Below are 19,155 nucleotides of genomic sequence, written 5' to 3'. Positions count from 1 at the left end.
TGTTGTGATAAACAAAGGGTCAGAAGAAACAATAAACCCAGAGGAAGCAGTGAAGTCAGTGAAGCCAGTTTTTTTTTTTTTTTTTTTTTAATTCTCTTGCTTTTTCTATGATCAAACAGATATTGGTAATTTGATTTTTTGGTTCCTCTTCCTATTTTAAATTCAACTTGTATATTTGGAAGTTCTCAGTTCATGTACTGTTGAAGCCTAGTTTGAAAGATTTTGAGCATTACCTTGCTAGCATGTGTAATGAGAGCAATTATGTGGTACTTTGAATGTTCTTTGGTACTGCCCTTCTTTGGGATTGGAATGAAAATTGATTGTTCAAGTCCTGTGACCACTGCTGAGTTTTCCAAATTTGCTAGCATATCGAGTGTAACACTATAATAGCATTATCTTTTGGGATTTCAAATAGTTCAGCTGGAATTACACCACCTCCATTAGCACTTGTCAAATCAGTGGTTTCTAAGGCCCACTTGACTTTACACTCCAAAATGTCTAGCTCTAGGTGAATGACCATACCATCATGGTTATCTGGATCGTTAGAGCTTTTTTTGTATAATTCTGTTTAATCTTGCCACATCTTCTTAATATCTTCTTTTCTGTTAGGTCTTTACCACTTCTGTCCTTTATTATGCCCATCTTTGCATGAAATGTTCCCTTGACATCTCCAATTTTGTTGAAGAGATCTCTAGTTTTTTCCATTCTATTATCTTCCTCTAACTTCTTGCTTTGTTCGCATAATAATGCTTTCTTATCTCTACTTGCTATTCTCTGGAACTCTGCATTCAGTTGGGTTCACCTTTCCTTTTCTCCTTTGCCTTTCACTTCTCTTCTTTTCTCAGATGTTTGTAAGGCCTCTTCAGACACCACTTTGCAATTTTGCTTTTCTTTTCCTTGGGGATGGTTTTGATCACCAGTTCCAGTACAATGTTATGAACCTCTGTCCATAGTTCTTCAGGCACTCTATCACATCTTATCCCTTGAATTTATTTGTCACTTCCACTGTATTACTGAAAGTTCATACCTGAATGGCTTAGTGGTTCTCCCTACTTTCTTCAATTTAAGTCTGAATTTGGCAATAAGGAGTTCATGATCTGAGCCATAATCAGCTCCTGGTCTTGTTTTTGCTGATGAATACAGCTTCTCCATCTTTGGTAGCAAAGAATATAATCAATCTGATTTCAGTATTGATGATCTGGTGATGTCCATGTGTAGAGTCATTTCTTGTGTTGTTGGAAGAGGGTGTTTGCTATGACCAGTGCATTGTCTTGGCAAAAATTTGTTAGCCTTTGCCTAGTTTCATTTTGTGCTCCAAGGCCAAGCTTGCCTACTACTCCAGGTATCTCTTGACTTCCTACTTTTGTGTTCCAATTCCCTATGATGAAAAGGACATCTTTTTTTGGTGTTAGTTCTAGAAGGTCTGGTAGGACTTCAGAGAACCATTAAAATTCAGCTTCTTCAGCATTAGGGGGTCAGGGCATAGATTTGGATTACTGTGATACTGAATGGTTTGCCTTGGAATCGAACAGAGATCATACTCTCATTTTTGAGACTGCACCCAAGTACTACATTTTAGACTCCTTTGTTGGCTAGGAGAGCTACTCCATTTCTTCTAAGGGATTCTTGACCACAGTAGTAGATATAATGATCACACGAAGTAAATTCACCCATTCCCTTACATTGTAGTTCACTGATTCCTAAAATGTTGATGTTCACTCTTGCCATCTCCTGCTTGACCACATCCAGTTTACCTTGTTTCATGGACCTAACTTTCCAGGTCCCTATGCAATAGTGTTGTTTACATCATTGGGCTTTACTTTCCCCACTAAACACATCCATAACTGGGTGTCATTTCTGCCTTGGCTTAGTCTCATATTCTTTCTGTTGCTATTTCTCCACAGTTCCCGGGTAGTATATTGGACATCTACTTACCTGGGGGGGAGAGAGGAGGCTCATCTTTCAGTGTCATAGCTTTAGCCTTTTCATACTGTTCATGGGATTCTTGAGGCAAGAATACTTAAGTGGTTTGCCATTCCCTTCTGACCACGTTTGGTCACAACTTTCCACCATGGCCCATCCATCTTAAGACCCTGGCTTTGAAGGGCTTGGGACTGTGGGATATGAGTCTAGGCCAGTTACCAAACCTGTCTGTGTTTCAGTTTCTCTCTGTGTAAAATAGCAACAATAGAAGCAACCACATAAGTGCTATTGGGAGATTACTTAAAGAGTTAAAGGCATTTAAAGTGTTTAGAACAGTGTCTGAAATGTAGAAAATGTTCAATAAACTTCAGATACTATAATTATCATAAACTCAAAAGTCGCACAAGTAATTTACAAACCTCTAAATTTGCATCTGTGATTACCCAGAGATATGTATATAGACAATTAGTGTTTGAGCACAAACCTGAATGTCAGGAAGTACAGGCTAAAGTCCAGCTTCCATCACTTGCTGAGGATTTCACATTAATCACTCTTCTGGGCTTTAGTGATCCCCAACAGTATAGTGACTGTGATGGTAAAATCAGCTAAGCTGGGAAACACAACTGTTGTTCAGTTGCTAGGTTGTGTCTGACTCTTTGTGACCTCATGGACTGCAGCACACCAGGCTTCCCTGTCCTTCACCATCTCCCAGAGCTTGTTCAAACTTACATCCACCGAGTTGGTGGTGCCATCCAGCCATCTCATTCTCCGTTGTCCCCTTTTCCTCAAACCTTCAATCTTTCCCAGCATTAGGGTCTTTTCCAGTGAGTCAGCTCTTCCTATTATGTGGCCAAAGGATTGGAACTTCAGCTTCAACATCAGCCCTTGCAATGGATATTCAGGACTGATTTCCTTTAGGATTGACTGGTTTGATCTCCTTGCAGTCCAAGGGACTCTAAAGAGTCTTCTCCAACACAGTTCAAGCATCAATTCCTAGGTGCTCAGACTACTTTATAGTCCAATGCTCAATCTATACATTACTACTGGAAAAACCATAGCTTTGACTAGGCAGACATTTGTTGGCAAAGTAATGTCTCTGCTTTTTAAAATGTTGTCTAGTTTTGTCACTGCTTTTCTTCCAAGGAGCAAGCAAGGTTTAGTTTCATGGCTGCAGTCATAATCTGCAGTGATTTTGGAGCCCAAGAAAATAAAGTCTGTCACTGTTTTTATTGTTTACCCCATCTATTTGTCATGAAATCATGGGACCGGTTGTCATGATCTTCATTTTTTTTTTAATTTTATTTTTAAACTTTACAATATTGTATTGGTTTTGCCATATATCAAAATGAATCCACCACAGGTATACATTTTTGAATGCTGAATTTTAAACCAGCTTTTTCACTCTCCTCTTTCACCTTCTTCAAGAGGCTCTTTAGGTCCTCTTGGCTTTCAACGATAAGGGTGCTGTCATCTGCATATGTGAGGTTATTGATATTTCTCCTGGCAATCTTGATTCCAGCTTCTGCTTCATCCAGACCAATATTTCTCATTATGTACTCTGCATAGAAGTTAAATAAGCAGGGTGACAGCATACAGCCTTGATGTACTCCTTTCCCAATTTGGAACCACTCAGTTGTCCATATCCAGTTCTGTTACTTCTTGACCTGCATAAAGGTTGCTCAGGAGGCAGGTAAGGTGGTCTGGTATTCCCAGCAATTGAAGAATTTTCCACAGTTTGCTGTGATCCACATGGTCAAAGGCTTTAGCATAGTGAGTGAAGTAGATGTCTTTTGGAATTCCCTTGCTTTCTCTATGATCCAACAGATGTTAGCAATTTGACTGCTGGTTTCTCTGCCTCTTCTAAATTCAGCTTGAACATCTGGAAGTTCTTGGTTCATGTATTGTTGAAGCCTAGGTTGGAGAATTTTAAGAATTCTTTTGTTAGTGTGTGAAGTGACTGCAATTGTGGAGAAATTTGAACATCCTTTGGCACTGCCTTTCTTTGGGATTGGGATGAAAATTGATTTTTCAGGTCCTGTGACCACTGCTGAGTTTCCCAAGTTTGCTGGCATATTGCATGCAGCACTTTAACAGCATCATCTTTTAGGATTTGAAATAGCTCAGCTGGAATTCCATCACCTATGCTACCTTTGTTGGTAGTGATGCTTCCTAAGGCCTACTTGACTTCACACTCCAGCATGTCTGGCTCTAGGTGAGTGATTGCAAAACCATCATGGTTATCTGGTTCATTAAGATCTTTTTTGTATAGTTCTTCTGTGTATTCTTGCCACCTCTTCTTAATATCTTCTGCTTCTGTTAGGTCCATATGGTTTCTGTCCTTTATTGTGCCCACCTTTGTATGAAATTTTCCCTTCGTATCTCTAATTTTCTCAAAGAGATCTCCAGTCTTTCCCATTCTGTTGTTTTCCTCTATTTCTTTGCATTGATGAGTAAGGAAGGCTTTCTTATCTCTCCTTGCTATTCTTTGGAACTCTGCATTCAGATAGGTATATCTTTCTTTTTCTGCTTTGCCTTTCACTTCTCTTCTTTTCTCAGCTATTTTTAAGGGCTCCTCAGACACCACTTTGCTATTTTGCAGTTATTGTCCTTGGGGATGATTTTGATCACCACCTCCAGTACAATGTTATGAACCTCTGTCCATAGTTCTTCAGTCAATCTGTCAATCAGATATTATCCCTTGAATCTATTTCTCACTTCCACTGTATAACTGCAAGTGATTTACTTTAGGTCATACCTGAATGGCCTAGTGGTTTCCCCTACTTTCTTCAATTTCAGTCTGAATTTGGCAATAAGGAGTTCATGATCTGAGCCATAATCAGATCCTAGTCTTGTTTTTGCTGACTGTATAGAACTTCTTTATCTTTGGCTGCAAAGAATATAATCAGTCTGATTTCGGTATTGACCATCTGGTGATGTCGATGTGTAGAATCATTTCTTGTGTTGTTGGAAGAGGGTGTTTGTTACGACCAGTGTGTTCTCTTGGGAAAACTCTGTTAGCCTCTGCCGAGCTTCATTTTGTATTCCAAGGCCGAGCTTGCCTGTTATGCCAGGTACCTTTTGACTTCCTACTTTTGGATTCTAATCCCCTATGATGAAAGAAAGCTAAGCACTGAAGAATTGATGCTTTTGAACTGTGATGTTGGAGAAGATTCTTGAAAGTCCCTTGGACTGCAAGGAGATACAACCAGTCCATCCTAAAGGAGATCAGTCCTGAATATTCATTGAAAGGACTGATGCTGAAGCTAAAACTGCAATAATTTGGCTACATGATGTGAAGAACTGACTCATTTGGAAAGACCCTAATGCTGGGATAGATTGAATGTGGGAGGAGAAGGAGATGACAAAGGATGAGATGGTTGGATGGCATCACCACCTAAATGGACATGAGTTTAAGTAAGCTCCAGGAGTTGATGATTGACAGGGAAGCCTAGCGTGCAGCAGTCCATTTGGTCACAAAGTGTCAGACACAACTGAGTGACTGAACTGAACTGATGATGAAAAGGACATCTTTTTTTGGTGTTAGTTCTAGAAGGTCTTGTAGGTCTTCAGAGAACCATCCAACTTCAGCTTCTTCAGCATTAGTGATCAGAGCACAGACTTGGATTACTCTGCTAGTGAATGGTTTCCCTTGGAAATGAACAGAGATTATCTTTCATTTTTGATTTTGCACCTAAGTATTATATTTTGGAACCTTTTGTTGACTAGCACACTTGTGTGATCTACTAAAGTTATTTGTGGCCACCAGCATTCTGATGTTCATGGGGTCTTTAGAGATGAGCCCTTCCAGACATTTCCCAGGCATTGGATCATTTAAAAGTTGTATCAGTGAATTTTGAAATGAATTTTTTGCTTCTAGGATTATGTTCATAGCTCTTTTTTATTAATATTTCAAATTTCTCTTTTCTTTTACATCTGAATAATCAAGTTTTCATTCTTATACCTTGGTCACTTTCTCAACAGTCTGAGTTTCAAACCCATTATAGTTATTAAGCTAAGGAGATATTTCTTCCCAGGCCTTTTACTGACTCTCGAGTATGTGCAAGTTCATAAATCTGTGCTAGCACTTGACGTACATACATAAGCACAGTACATGTACTCAAAATAAGGACTCCTTCAACCAACAGACACACACACTAATACCACAGGAGACCCTGTCTCATTCCTGTAGAGCTTCTGAGCATCTCACAAGAAATTCATCCTTTGAGCTAATCTAAGTGAACGCTATCTTTCATAAAAGAGTCTTTTGCACAGGCTAAATAGCTGATAACATAGAAAGTAACACAGATTCGTATAGATAGCAAAGTTCCCCAAAGTATAATCAGAGATCAAACAACACATTGATTTAAAAAGGCAGTTATTATTAATAGCTACACACTTCTACATATAAAACAGACAAACAACAAGGATCTACTGTTTGGCAGGGATCTTTATTCAATATACCATAATCTTATAATGGTCTACAATGGAATAGAATCTGAAGAAACTATATCTATTTATCTATATATGATTTGCTGTACTCCTGAAACCAATACAACATTGTTAATCAACTATACTTCAATAAACCTTTTTGTTTTGAAAAGCAGAAAATTAAGGGGTTTTCCCTGGCAGCCCAGTCATTAAGACTTCTCCTTTCAATACAGGGGGTGCAGGTTTGATTCCTTGTCAAGGAATCAAGATCTCACATGCTTCACAGCCAAAAAAACAAAAAACAAAAAAACAAAAAACATAAAATAAAAGCAATATTCCCACAAATTCAATAAAGACCTCAAAAGAAATTATCTGCATCAAAATTTTTTTAATTAATCAGTTTTAAAAAGAATTGTTAGAGTTATGTGTCTGTTCACTGAACCTCCCTCACCCCCCAAAAAAGAAGTATGTTATAAGTACCATAACAATTTGAGGACAGTTTACAAATCACTACTCATCTGTCTCTTCTCCAGGAAAAAAAAAAAAAAAAAAATTATCATAACTTGTTTTAAGCATTTTGCTTTTGTTAATTTTTTAAGGTTTAGTTTTTTTGTTTAAATTATGCCTAATTATATTTATTAAATAAATATCTATTCATAAAATTAAGGTATCATGCATTGATAAAATAGATTAATAATTATGCTCATCTGTGCTTCCTCTCCACTGAAGGAACTAATTCCTTTCTTGCATGCTTATCTCACAGTCCCAGTTGGTGGAAGATTTCCAAGAACTGCGGAGGACATTAGAGACCTTGAATATGTTCAATGCCAACCTGGGGTTCTTCTTCCTTCACCTCGCCCAGGTCTTGATTTTGGAGGCCCTGGCTTGGGTAATAGTGTGGCATTTTGGCAGTGGCTGGCTTATCACAATATTCATTTCTTTTCTTCTCACGGTTGCTCAGGTAAGTAGGTATCTTAAGCCCCGGCAGTGGCTCTGTGGGAAGCCTCAGAATTTTTCTTCTCTCTTTATACTGGTGTCAGTGGCTGCCTGGCACTTTCTGGCAAGCTAAGTTATCAAAACCCACTGGGCCCCAGTTCTCTTATCTGTAACATGGGGTAACAATTTTTTATGGAAATATTCTGAGGAGAACTAAACAAGTTACTCCGTAGAGTACCTAGCACAGAGACTGGCATGTGGTAAATATCCTTGACAGTTGCTGCTCTTTGCCTGACATTATCCACACAATGTCAGTAACTGAAGTTCCGTTCTAGGCCATGTAATCTTCACCTTTGTCTTTCGTTCATTAACCAACCAACATTTTCAATGGTTGTTCAATGATTTTATTAAGACTATAGGCACATATGTGAACTTATTTTGTTTCCTTTTCAATCACTCAGTTGTTTCCAACCTTTTTTGACCCCATCAACTGTAACTGGCTCCTCTGTCCATGGATTTCTTCAGGCAAAAATACTAGAGTAGGTTGCCATTCCCTTTACCAGGGAATCTTCCTGACCCAGGGATCAAATCTGAGTCTCCCACATTGCAGGAAGATTTTTTACTGTCTTAGCCACCATGAAGAAAGGAAGCCCCACATTAATTTATACTGATATATATATATATATATATATATATATATATATATATGTATAACTATTTATACATGCTGTTTCATAATAAAAGATTCTACTAAAAAGAAGTTATATATCTGTATTTAAAAAAAAAAAATTACCTGAGACCCTAGCCAAAAGCCTCATGTCACCAATACTTATCAATACACCAGTCTATGAACAGAATTTATTTATTATTACATGATAATAGGATGGTTTTTCCAGTGGTCATGTATGGATGTGAGAGTTGGAATGTGAAGAAGGATGAGGGCCGAAAAATTGATGCTTTTGAACTGTGGTGTTGGAGAAGACTCCTGAGAGTCCCTTGGATTGCAAGGAGATCCAACCAGTCCATTCTGAAGGAGATCAGCCCTGGGTGTTCTTTGGAGGGGATGATGCTAAAGCTGAAACTCCAGTACTTTGGCCACCTCATGCGAAGAGTTGACTCATTGGAAAAGACTCTGATGCTGGGAGGGATTGGGGCAGGAGAAAGGGACGACAGAGGATGAGATGGCTGGATGGCATCACTGACTCAATGGACATGAGTTTGAGTGAACTCCTGGAGTTGGTGATGGACAGGGAAGCCTGGCGTGCTGAGATTCATGGGGTCGCAAAGAGTCGGACACGACTGAGCGACTGAACTGAACTGAAGGATCATGTATTCTACCAGAAATGACAATCAGCAACTGGCATGTAGTAGGGCAATTGATAAATCCTTTGAATAAAACACAGATCTCTGAAGATGGCCTTCTATGACCACACTGTATTGTGGACACAAAGGGAAATGTACCTGACCCTGCCCTTGGGAAACAGTCATCCAGGGGAGGAACTGGTCATTGAAATATCTAGACAGGATACAAAGCAGAAGGAAAAGAAACAAGCATGTGCTGTTGGAGCAGAAAGAGGCATCTAATTCTAATTGAGGCAATTGGAGATGATTTCATGGAGAATTAACATCAGTGTTAATTACAAAATTTTATCTGCTCATTTTTTTCTTGAAAAGTCAACTTGCTTTATTCTTTGAAAAGCAACTTTTGAAATCAAGAAAGGAAACAAATATTTGACTGCTTAGCATTATCAGGAATTTTACATGTATTTTGGCTGCAAAACAGCTGAATGAGCAAGATATATTATAATCCCTGCTTCTCAAAGAACTGAGTTCAGAGGTACCGACTAGCTTGCCAAGAGTTGTATAACTTGTAAAGTGGTGAAGGACAGTTTAGAGCCCTAGTCAGCCTGACTACAAAGACATCCTCCTTCCATTCCACACTGGAAGATTTTGACAGTGGAGAGAAGAGTATTGTCGGCTAACAGAACCAAAAGGCACAGAGACGGGAAAGAACACAGCAAGTGTGACAGATACACATAGAGATCGCTCAATATTCCCATGGGTTCCCAAATCTACCAGTGGGCTCACTTACTACTTTCTTCTTAATTTATCAACTTCTCTGACAGTAACCCTATCTCTTCTAGGCTCAGGGTTCATTTCTGCAGCATGACACAGGACACCTATGCATATTTAAGAAGCCCAAGTGGAACCGCCTGATGCAAAAATTTGTGATGAGTCATCTCAAGGTACATAATGTTCCAGGAGTATGATGGGATTCTGAAAGTCATTTAACTAAGCAGTGGTTTCTACATACACTTATCAGCAAAGGATGTTACTACACACCCCACAAGTAGACGTAAATATACTAACAATGTAGTGACTATATACACACACACATAACTTTATAACATATGTGCTAAAATTAAATTTTTAAATGTTTCGGAGAAAAGGTTAATTTTTATTTAAGAAGTTCTGTTTTTTCTTAGCCAATAAACTATTTGGCCCAATCCCTGGTACACCATTAAAGAACCATCTCTCAGGAGATATACCCTATAAAGTCATGAGTAGAGATATTCTTAGAAGGGGTCTGGACATGTACTTCTGGGAGGCTAGGGGAATCCAGAAAACCATTTAATCCTGGGAGGATGATTTATAAATAAAAGAAAATATGCAGAATAGATAAAAGTTTAACAAAAGAGAGAAACCACGGAAAGTTAGATGGCTCTGTTTAAGAGTTGAGGGTTGCAAAACCCAGATTGCTGGAAAAAGCGAGGGCAGTTGGTCTTATCCCCCTCAAATATGCTCCAGGAGGACAGGAACACTATCCTATGCACCCCTGAAATGCAGTGCCTAACAGAGTGCCTAACACACAGTAGGCCTTCAATAAGCATTTGTGGAATGCATGAAGGAATGGATGGATGGATGGAATGATGGATGGATAGATGGTTAGAAGAATGAAACTAGATAATAGTGCAAGGGTTGATGAAAGTGGGTTTTAGCCCTGGCTCTGATAACGCTCACTGTGAAACCCTGAACAAGTCAGATTCTCTCTCTGGCTCTCAGTGTTCTCATCTCTAAAACTAGGACTTCAACTGGTTATAAGCCTTTCTATGTTGTTCTAGGATTTGGTGAGAAACCAAAGGACAGAATGATCTCTGTTCATTTCCAAGGCAAACCATTTACAATCACAGTAATCCAAGTCTAACTAACTCTGCTAGCCTTTGCCCTGCTTCATTTTGTACTCCATTTCAGTATTCTTGCCTTGATAACCCCATGAACATTATGAAATGGCAAAAAGATATGACACTGAAAGATGAACTCCCAGATCGGTAGTTACCAATATGCTTCTGGAGAAGAGAGGAGAAATAACTCCAGCAAGAATGCAGAGATGGAGCCTAAGTGAAAACATGCTGAACTATGGATGTGACTGGTGGTGGAAATGAAATCCAATGGTGTAAAGAGTGATATTGCATAGGAACCTGGAATGTTAGGTCCATGAATCAAGGCAAATTGGGAGTGGTCAAACAGAAGATGGCAAGAGGGAGCATCGACATTTTAGGAATCAGTGAACTAAAATGGACCAGACTGGGCGAATTTAATTCAGATGACCATTATATCTACTACTGTGGGCAGAAATTCCTTAGAAGAAATGGAGTAACCCTCATAATCAACAAGAGTTCTAAATGCAGTACTTGGACACAATCTCGAAAATGAAAGAATGATTTCTGTTCATTTCCAAGGCAAATCATTCAGTGTCACAGTAATCGAAGTCTATGCCCCAACCAGTAATGCTGAAGAAGCTGAAGTTGAATGGTTCTGTGAAGACCTATAGGACCTTCTAGAACTAAAATCAAAAAAAGATGTCCTTTTCATCATAGGGGACTGGAATGTAAAAGTAGGAAATAAAGAGACACCTGGCTTAACAGGCAAGTTTGACCTTGGGGTGTATGAAGCAAGGCAAAAGCCAACAGAATTTTGCCAAGAGAACACACTGGTCACAGCAAATACCCTCTTCCAACTTTATTATTCCTGTATATATTTCAAATATTTTCATTTTAACATGAAAGAAATATAAAAATTATTAATATATTTTACATTTCTTTTTTCATTCTGAGGCTTTGAATCTAGTATGTATTATATCCTTACACAACCCGCCTCAATTTGACTGGTCACTTATTAAGTGCTCAGTGGCCACGCACAGATAAGGGCTACTCTATTGAGCACTGCAGATCTAAAATACACATTAATCAATTTTTGAGAGGTGTCATATATTCAGTAAAAGCTATGACTATTGCTTATTCTGGTCATCTGAGTTAAATTCACCTACTCCAGTCCATTTCAGTTCGCTGATTCCATGAATGTCTACATTTACTCTTGCCATCTCTTGTTTGACCTCTTCCAATTTGCCTTGATTCATGGACCTGACATTCCAGGTTCCTGTGCAATACTGCTCTTTACAGCATCGGACCTTGCTTCTATCACCAGTCACATCGACAGCTGGGTATTGCTTTTGCTTTGGCTCCATCCCTTCATTCTTTCTGGAGTTATTTCTCCACTGATCTCCAGTAGCATATTGGGCACCTACTACCTGGGGAGTTTCTCTTTCAGTATCATATCATTTTGCCTTTTCATACTATTCATGAGGTTCTCAAGGCAAGAATACTGAAGTGGTTTGCCATTCCCTTCTCCAGTGGACCACATTCTGTCAAATCTCTCCACCATGACCCGCCCGTCTTGGGTTGCCCCATGGCTTAGTTTCATTGAGTTAGACAAGGCTGTGGTCCTAGTGTGATTAGATTGACCAGTTTTCTGTGAGTATGGTTTCAGTGTGTTTGCCCTCTGATGCCCTCTTGCAACACCTACCATCTTAGTTGGGTTTCTCTTACATTGGGCGTGGGGTATCTCTTCACGGCTGCTCCCGCAAAGCGCAGCCATTGCTCCTTACCTTCGACAAGGGGTATCTCCTCACCATGGCCCTTCCTGACCTTCAATGTGGGATAGCTCCTCTAGCCATCATGGTCAAACAAAAGAGTCCTAAATGCAGTACTTGGATGCAATCTCAAAAACGACAGAATGATCTCTGTTTGTTTCCAAGGCAAACCATTCAATATAACAGGAATCCAAGTCTATGCCCCAACCAGTAATGCTGAAGAAGCTGAAGTTGAACGGTTCTATGAAGACCTACAACATCTTTTAGAACTAACACCCAAAAAAGATGTCCTTTTCATTATAGATGACTGAAATGCAAAAGTAGGAAGTCAAGAAACACCTGGAGTAACAGGCAAATTTGGCTTTGGAATATGGAATGAAGAAGGACCAAGACTAATAGAGTTTTGCCAAGAAAATGCACTGGTCATAGCAAACACCCTCTTCCAACAACACAAGAGAAGACTCTATACATGGACATCACCAGATGGTCAAACCGAAATCAGACTGATTATATTCTTTGCAGCCAAAGATGGAGAAGCTCTATGCAGTCAGCAAAAACAAGACCAGGAGCTGACTGTGGCTAAGGCCATGAACTCCTTATTGCCAAATTCAGACTTAAATTGAAGAAAGTAGGGAAAACCACTAGACCATTCAGGTATGACCTATATCAAATCCCTTATGATTATACAGTGGAAGTGAGAAATAGATTTAAGGGCCTAGATCTGATAGATAGAGTGCCTGATGAACTATGGAATGAGGTTCATGACATTGTATGGGAGACAGGGATCAAGACCATCCCCATGGAAAAGAAATGCAAAAAAGCGAAATGGCTGTCTGGGGAGGCCTTACAAATAGCTGAGAAAAGAAGAGAAGAAAAAAGCAAAGGAGAAAAGGAAAGATATAAACATCTGAATGCAGAGTTCCAAAGCATAGCAAGAAGAGATAAGAAAGCCTTCTTCAGCGATCAATACAAAGAAATAGAGGAAAACAACAGAATGGGAAAGACTAGGGATCTCTTCAAGAAAATCAGAGATACCAAAGGAACATTTCATGCAAAGATGGGCTCGATAAAGAACAGAAATGGTATGGACCTAACAGAAGCAGAAGATATTAAGAAGAGATACCAAGAATACACAGAAGAACTGTACAAAAAAGATCTTCATGACCCAGATAATCACGATGGTGTGATCACTCACCTAGAACCAGACATCCTGGAATGTGAAGTCAAGTGGGCCTTAGAAAGCATCACTATGCACAAAGCTAGTGGAGGTGATAGAATTCCAGTTGAGCTATTCCAAATCCTGAAAGATGATGCTGTGAAAGTGCTGCACTCAATATGCCAGCAAATTTGGAAAACTCAGCAGTGGCCACAGAACTGGAAAAGATCAGTTCTCATTCCAATCCCAAAGAAAGGCAATGCCAAAGAATGCTCAAACTACTGCACAATTGCACTCATCTCACACGCTAGTAAAGTAATGCTCAAAATTCTCCAAGCCAGGCTTCAGCAATATGTGAACAGTGAACTTCCTGATATTCAAGCTGGTTTTAGAAAAGGCAGAGGAACCAGAGATCAAATTGCCAACATCTGCTGGATCATAGAAAAAGCAAGAGAGTTCCAGAAAAACATCTATTTCTGCTTTATTGACTATGCCAAAGCCTTTGACTGTGTGGATCACAATAAACTGTGGAAAATTCTGAAAGAGATAGGAATACCACACAACCTGATCTGCCTCTTGAGAAATTTGTATGCAGGTCAGGAAGCAACAGTTAGAACTGGACATGGAACAACAGACTGGTTCCAAATAGGAAAAGAAGTACATCAAGGCTGTATATTGTCACCCTGCTTATTTAAGTTATATGCAGAGTACATCATGAGAAACACTGGACTGGAAGAAACATAAGCTGGAATTAAGATTGCTGGGAGAAATATCAATAACCTCAGATATGCAGATGACACCACCCTTATGGAAGAAAGTGAAGAGGAACTAAAAAGCCTCTTGATGAAAGTGAAAGTGGAGAGTCAAAAAGTTGGCTTAAAGCTCAACATTCAGAAAACGAAGATCATGGAATCCGATCCCACCACTTCATGGGAAATAGATGGGGAAACAGTGGAAACAGTGTCAGACTTTATTTTTCTCGGCTCCATAATCACTACAGATGGTGACTGCAGCCATGAAATTAAAATACACTTACTCCTTGAAAGAAAATTATGACCAACCTAGGTGGCATATTCAAAAGCAGAGACATTACTTTGCCAACAAAGGTTCGTCTAGTCAAGGCTATGGTTTTTCCTGTGGTCAGGTATGGATGTGAGAGTTGGACTGTGAAGAAGGCTGAGAACCGAAGAATTGATGCTTTTGAACTGTGGTGTTGGAGAAGACACTTGAGAGTCCCTTGGACTGCAAGGAGATACAACCAGTTCATTCTGAAGGAGATCAGCCCTGGGATTTCTTTGGGAGGAATGATGCTAAAGCTGAAACTCCAGTACTTTGACCATTTCATGAGAAGAGTTGACTCATTGGAAAAGACTCTAATGCTGGGAGGGATTGGGGGCAGGAGGAGAAGGGGACGACAGAGGATGAGATGGCTGGATGGCATCACTGACTCGATGAACGTGAGTCTGAGTGAACTCTGGGAGTTGGTGATGGACAGGGAGGCCTGGCGTGCTGAGATTCATGGGGTCGCAAAGAGTCGGACATGACTGAGTGACTATCTGATCTGATTGCTTATTCTTCTATAAATGATTAACGTAATATGGGAAGGGAAGAAAAATTTAATATCTCAATATGCCCGCATTCTGCATACAGCAACTCATGTCTCCTTAAACAACCTATGCAGGCAAATGTCATTAAATTATATTTACTGAAGATGAAACTGAACATCAAAGGGTAAATAATTTTCCCAAACCACAGATGTGTTTATACATCCAGTGGATGCAATTAAGTTGATATGCTTACAAATCCTATTCTCTGTTAAAACCTTCAGATTTTCACTGAAAGAGAAAAAAGTCCCAAACAACTTAATCAGAGATGACATGAGTTCAGCATCAACTAAAATACTTTTGTTCTTTTATATTTAATGAGATCATTGAAACTTGAACATGTGATGATCAGAAGCAAGCCCCCATAGGAGATGACTTCAGATCCATGACTCTTTAAAATATTCATTGAAGTAGGAAACCTGGGGCCATTTTCCCCCCAGAACTAATTAGTTTTAGAGCTGAAATTTCTTTATTTATAAAATAAGAAGTACAGTCTCTGCTCTACCTAGTTCAAGTTTCTTTTTAAAAGGAGGACAAAAAAAAAAAAGATGGAAAAACATTTCATTTCAATGGTTTTTATTCTTCTTCATTATCAGGAGTTGTTTTAACCTGGAATTTGTGTTCCTGGGTAAGATAATTATTTGCTGGTAAGCTTTTAGAGCCTCTAGGCAATGAATCATTCTGTGACCCAGGAATGAGGGGGTGCTGCATGTTCCAGGAATCCATATCCTAATTAAACTTTGGAGATGTAGGCAGAAAACTCGGATTGTTACTATTCAGGCGCTAGTCATGTCCGACTCATTGTGACCCCATAAACACAGCACACAAGTCTTCCCTGTCCATCACCAGCTCATAAAGTTTGTTCAGATTCATGTCCATTGAATCGGTGATATCATCCAACTATCTCATCCTCTGTCATCCCTTTTTCTTCCTGCCCTCTGTCTTTCCCAGCATCAGGGTCTTTTCCAGTGAGTTGGCTCTTCACATCAGTGGTGGTCAGTACTGGAGCTTCAGCTTCAGCATCAGTCCTTCCAATGAATATTCAGGGTTGATTTTCTTTAGTTTTGGAAAACTCTGATAATGAAAGATATTTCAGGAGACAAATGTTGCAGCTAATGAATGTTCTTTTCTCCTCAGGGCATATCTGCAAAATGGTGGAATAATCGGCACTTCCAACACCATGTAAAACCAAATATCTACTCCAAAGACCCAGATATTGACGTAGGCCCATTTTTTGTTATTGGAGATTTACAACCTGTCAAGGTATATTCAGAAATCCTAAGCACTAAAGAAATGTTTCAGGAAGTGGTTCTTGGAAAGGTCTACACCTTTGTTTTGAGGAGATCAGGCTGGAGATTCTGGTTTCAAGCATGTTTTCAGAGCATCTCTTCTTCTTTTAAGTCCAGGATATAAATTAAAAAAAAATGAATCTGGTGTTGTAAGAAAAGAAGAAAATGTGGAATGAATGACTTCATGATCTTAAAAGTCATTCAGGCTAAATCACTCATAGAAAGCAGGGCAGTACATTCAACAAGTGCTAAATCATGAAACATCTACATATTTAGTTATGTCAACTAATTCTAACTGTTGGAAGAAACTAAGCTGTTATTTTTAGTTTAGGTTCATTTTGGTTCATTTATACATGAAACTCAGTTCAAATGCCTCATAATACACAGGACCTCACCTCTAATTCAGACTTCTTAAGGAAAAGAAAAAGGAAGGTAAACTCCAGGATGTCTCAGCTGTTGACTTTCTTAAACCTCAGCTTAAAAACCAGCATGTAAAGATTATTACCAAGATGTTTATAGTCTGCTTTCAAGATAGAAGGCATAAGGATAACCAGATAAAGGTATCTTTGCTTAAGAGTAAATGATGGATCCTGAGAATTAAGTGCTTAGGAAGAGGCTTTATCTCCTTCTGGAAGAATTTAGGAGCTTTCTAAAAACAAGGGAGTGTAGCTTGGTCAGTTGCTGCGGGGAATTTGAGGTAACCAGAATTGTGCAACTTTCTTAAAATAGGTTTTCCCAGTTTGGGAAGACAACCTTCTTCCAATTAGAGAAAAGTCTCCTGCCAAGATTTAAAGAAAATAAAAGAAAGAAAGAAACCTTGACTGTAGTCTTCAGTCAGTTGTCCTTCACAATGACTCCACAAACAAGTCAGAGCTCTCTGAAGTTTGCAAACTCCTAAAGTGAAGTCATTCAGTCGTGTCTGACTCTTTGTGACCCTATGGACTGTAGCCCCCCAGGCTCCTCCACCCATGGGATTTTCCAGGCAAGAATACTGGAGTGGGTTGTCATTTCCTTCTCCGGGGATCCAACCTGGGTCTCTCACATTGCAGGCAGACTTTACAGTCTTTACAGACTTTACCAGGGAATCCCTGTGAACTCCTCGGCTGATCACTAAACTTATGACACTTTGACTTCTCTCCTCAGTCCCTCACAGCAATGGAGACTTGTCTCCCTGGAGTTCATGAGGCAGCCTGGCCCCCTCCAGAAGCCCCTTCTGTAAAACTGTATCCAGTTCACACTCTGCCTCTTCACAGAGGATGGAGACACCATCACTTCTCCATCATTCGAGAGACATATCCTTTGAGCCTTAGGTTTCTGTTTACTATAATTTTAAAGCCAATGCACACCACATTACTTACAATCATTTAATCTCTAAATTTAGTTGTTTTGCAACAAAACTAATTCTGATAAGCCCTAAATGTTTCTGTTCTTCCCATTTTACTGTCAGTCTTTCTACCACTTTCTTCAAACATTCATTCATTTAATGAATATTAATTTAATCATCTAGGGCCAGGTCCTGTGCTCATACTCTGGAAAAGTTAGACTTCTCCTTTGGAGCCATACTCAAAAATCAGTCCTTCACCTACATTTGCCAACTCTCCAAAGTTTCCCACTGACTCCCTCTTTCAAGTTTCCTACCACTTAAATATCCAGAAGCTTGGGAGTAACTGCAAATAACTATCATTACTTTATCACCATGACATTTATTTTTATTTATGATATTAAGAGGAACAAGGGTCAAGTCTAATATCCAAATAACAGAAGAAATATATAGAAGGGAAAGTATCAAAAGAATGGGAAAAGCAAAAAATTAAACACAGCTCACAGTGTTTTAACTGACTGAACATAAGGTAAAATTATAGAGGAGATTTGAATTATCATTCTTTCATTAATTCCTTCAACTAAACATTTATTAAGTGTCTCTTAGGTTATAGAGATAAACCATTACTTCTATGCCTCCTTTCAAGATCTTTGCTGCCTTTGTGCATTTGGCCACGGACTAAATTAACTAAGAAGACCCCCTAGAAAATGATTTAAATTCCCAGTGGTAAGATTATATATTATCAAGCCTTAAAATGAGTAAATCACAGCATGAGATCCACGATGGAATTAGAGGATGAAAGATGAAGTAGATACTAGAGGTTATGACTATGTGTTTTATTACATAACCATTCAACAAATATCTGTTAAATGGATGAATGGATACAAGCAGACTGAGCTTCAAGCAGAATTCTAAGCACATAGGTTGGAGAAGACATTGAAAACTTATCAGAAATATTTCTCCTCCATCACCATTCCATTCCACACCAGGGCAAAAATTTCAAAATGGCTCCCATGGGAATAATAATAAACTATCACAATCCCTGAAATCAAATGGAATAAACCATCCCTGCAAGAATTGCCCACATTTAAATAAAGAAAAAAGCACCACAATATTTCCTTTCCCTTCAGTTCTGGTTCCTCAGTGCCTTCAGTTTGACAGTAAATGAACTCTGACCAGATGGCTCTTTCCATAGAGACTCTACACACACACACACACACACACACACACACATGCACACACACATGTGCACATGCACACAGACACACACATGCACAGAGACACACACACACAAACATATGTGCATACACACAGACACACATGCACACACACAGACACACATGCAAACACACACACACTCACGTGCAAACACACAGAGACACACCTGCACACACACAGAGACACACAGGTGTGCGCACACACACAGAGACACACACATGCACACACACACATGCACATGCACACACGTGCACAAAGAGAGATATACACACACACACAACCTTGGGTGTAATAACAGAAATCTATATTGTTCTTTTTTAAAAATGGTATAAGACCATTTATTTTATTTT

At 39.2% G+C, this 19,155-nt stretch overlaps 1 protein-coding gene across 1 annotated transcript in view; it reads left to right on the top strand.

Moving 5' to 3' along the window:
• Nucleotides 1-19,155, top strand: part of LOC109570056 (fatty acid desaturase 2-like protein FADS2B) — a 47,262-nt gene that overhangs the window by 17,831 nt on the left and 10,276 nt on the right. The window contains exons 3-5 of the mRNA XM_019975885.2: nucleotides 7,115-7,312; nucleotides 9,432-9,533; nucleotides 16,115-16,240. Coding sequence (XP_019831444.2) covers nucleotides 7,115-7,312; nucleotides 9,432-9,533; nucleotides 16,115-16,240 — 426 coding nt within the window. The remainder of the gene's footprint in view (nucleotides 1-7,114; nucleotides 7,313-9,431; nucleotides 9,534-16,114; nucleotides 16,241-19,155) is intronic.

Source organism: Bos indicus, chromosome 15 (genome assembly GCF_029378745.1).
Source record: "Bos indicus isolate NIAB-ARS_2022 breed Sahiwal x Tharparkar chromosome 15, NIAB-ARS_B.indTharparkar_mat_pri_1.0, whole genome shotgun sequence".
NCBI classification, from domain to species: Eukaryota; Metazoa; Chordata; class Mammalia; order Artiodactyla; family Bovidae; genus Bos; species Bos indicus.
Note: the sequence above shows the minus strand (reverse complement) of the source record. Positions and strands in the feature narration are given on the sequence as shown.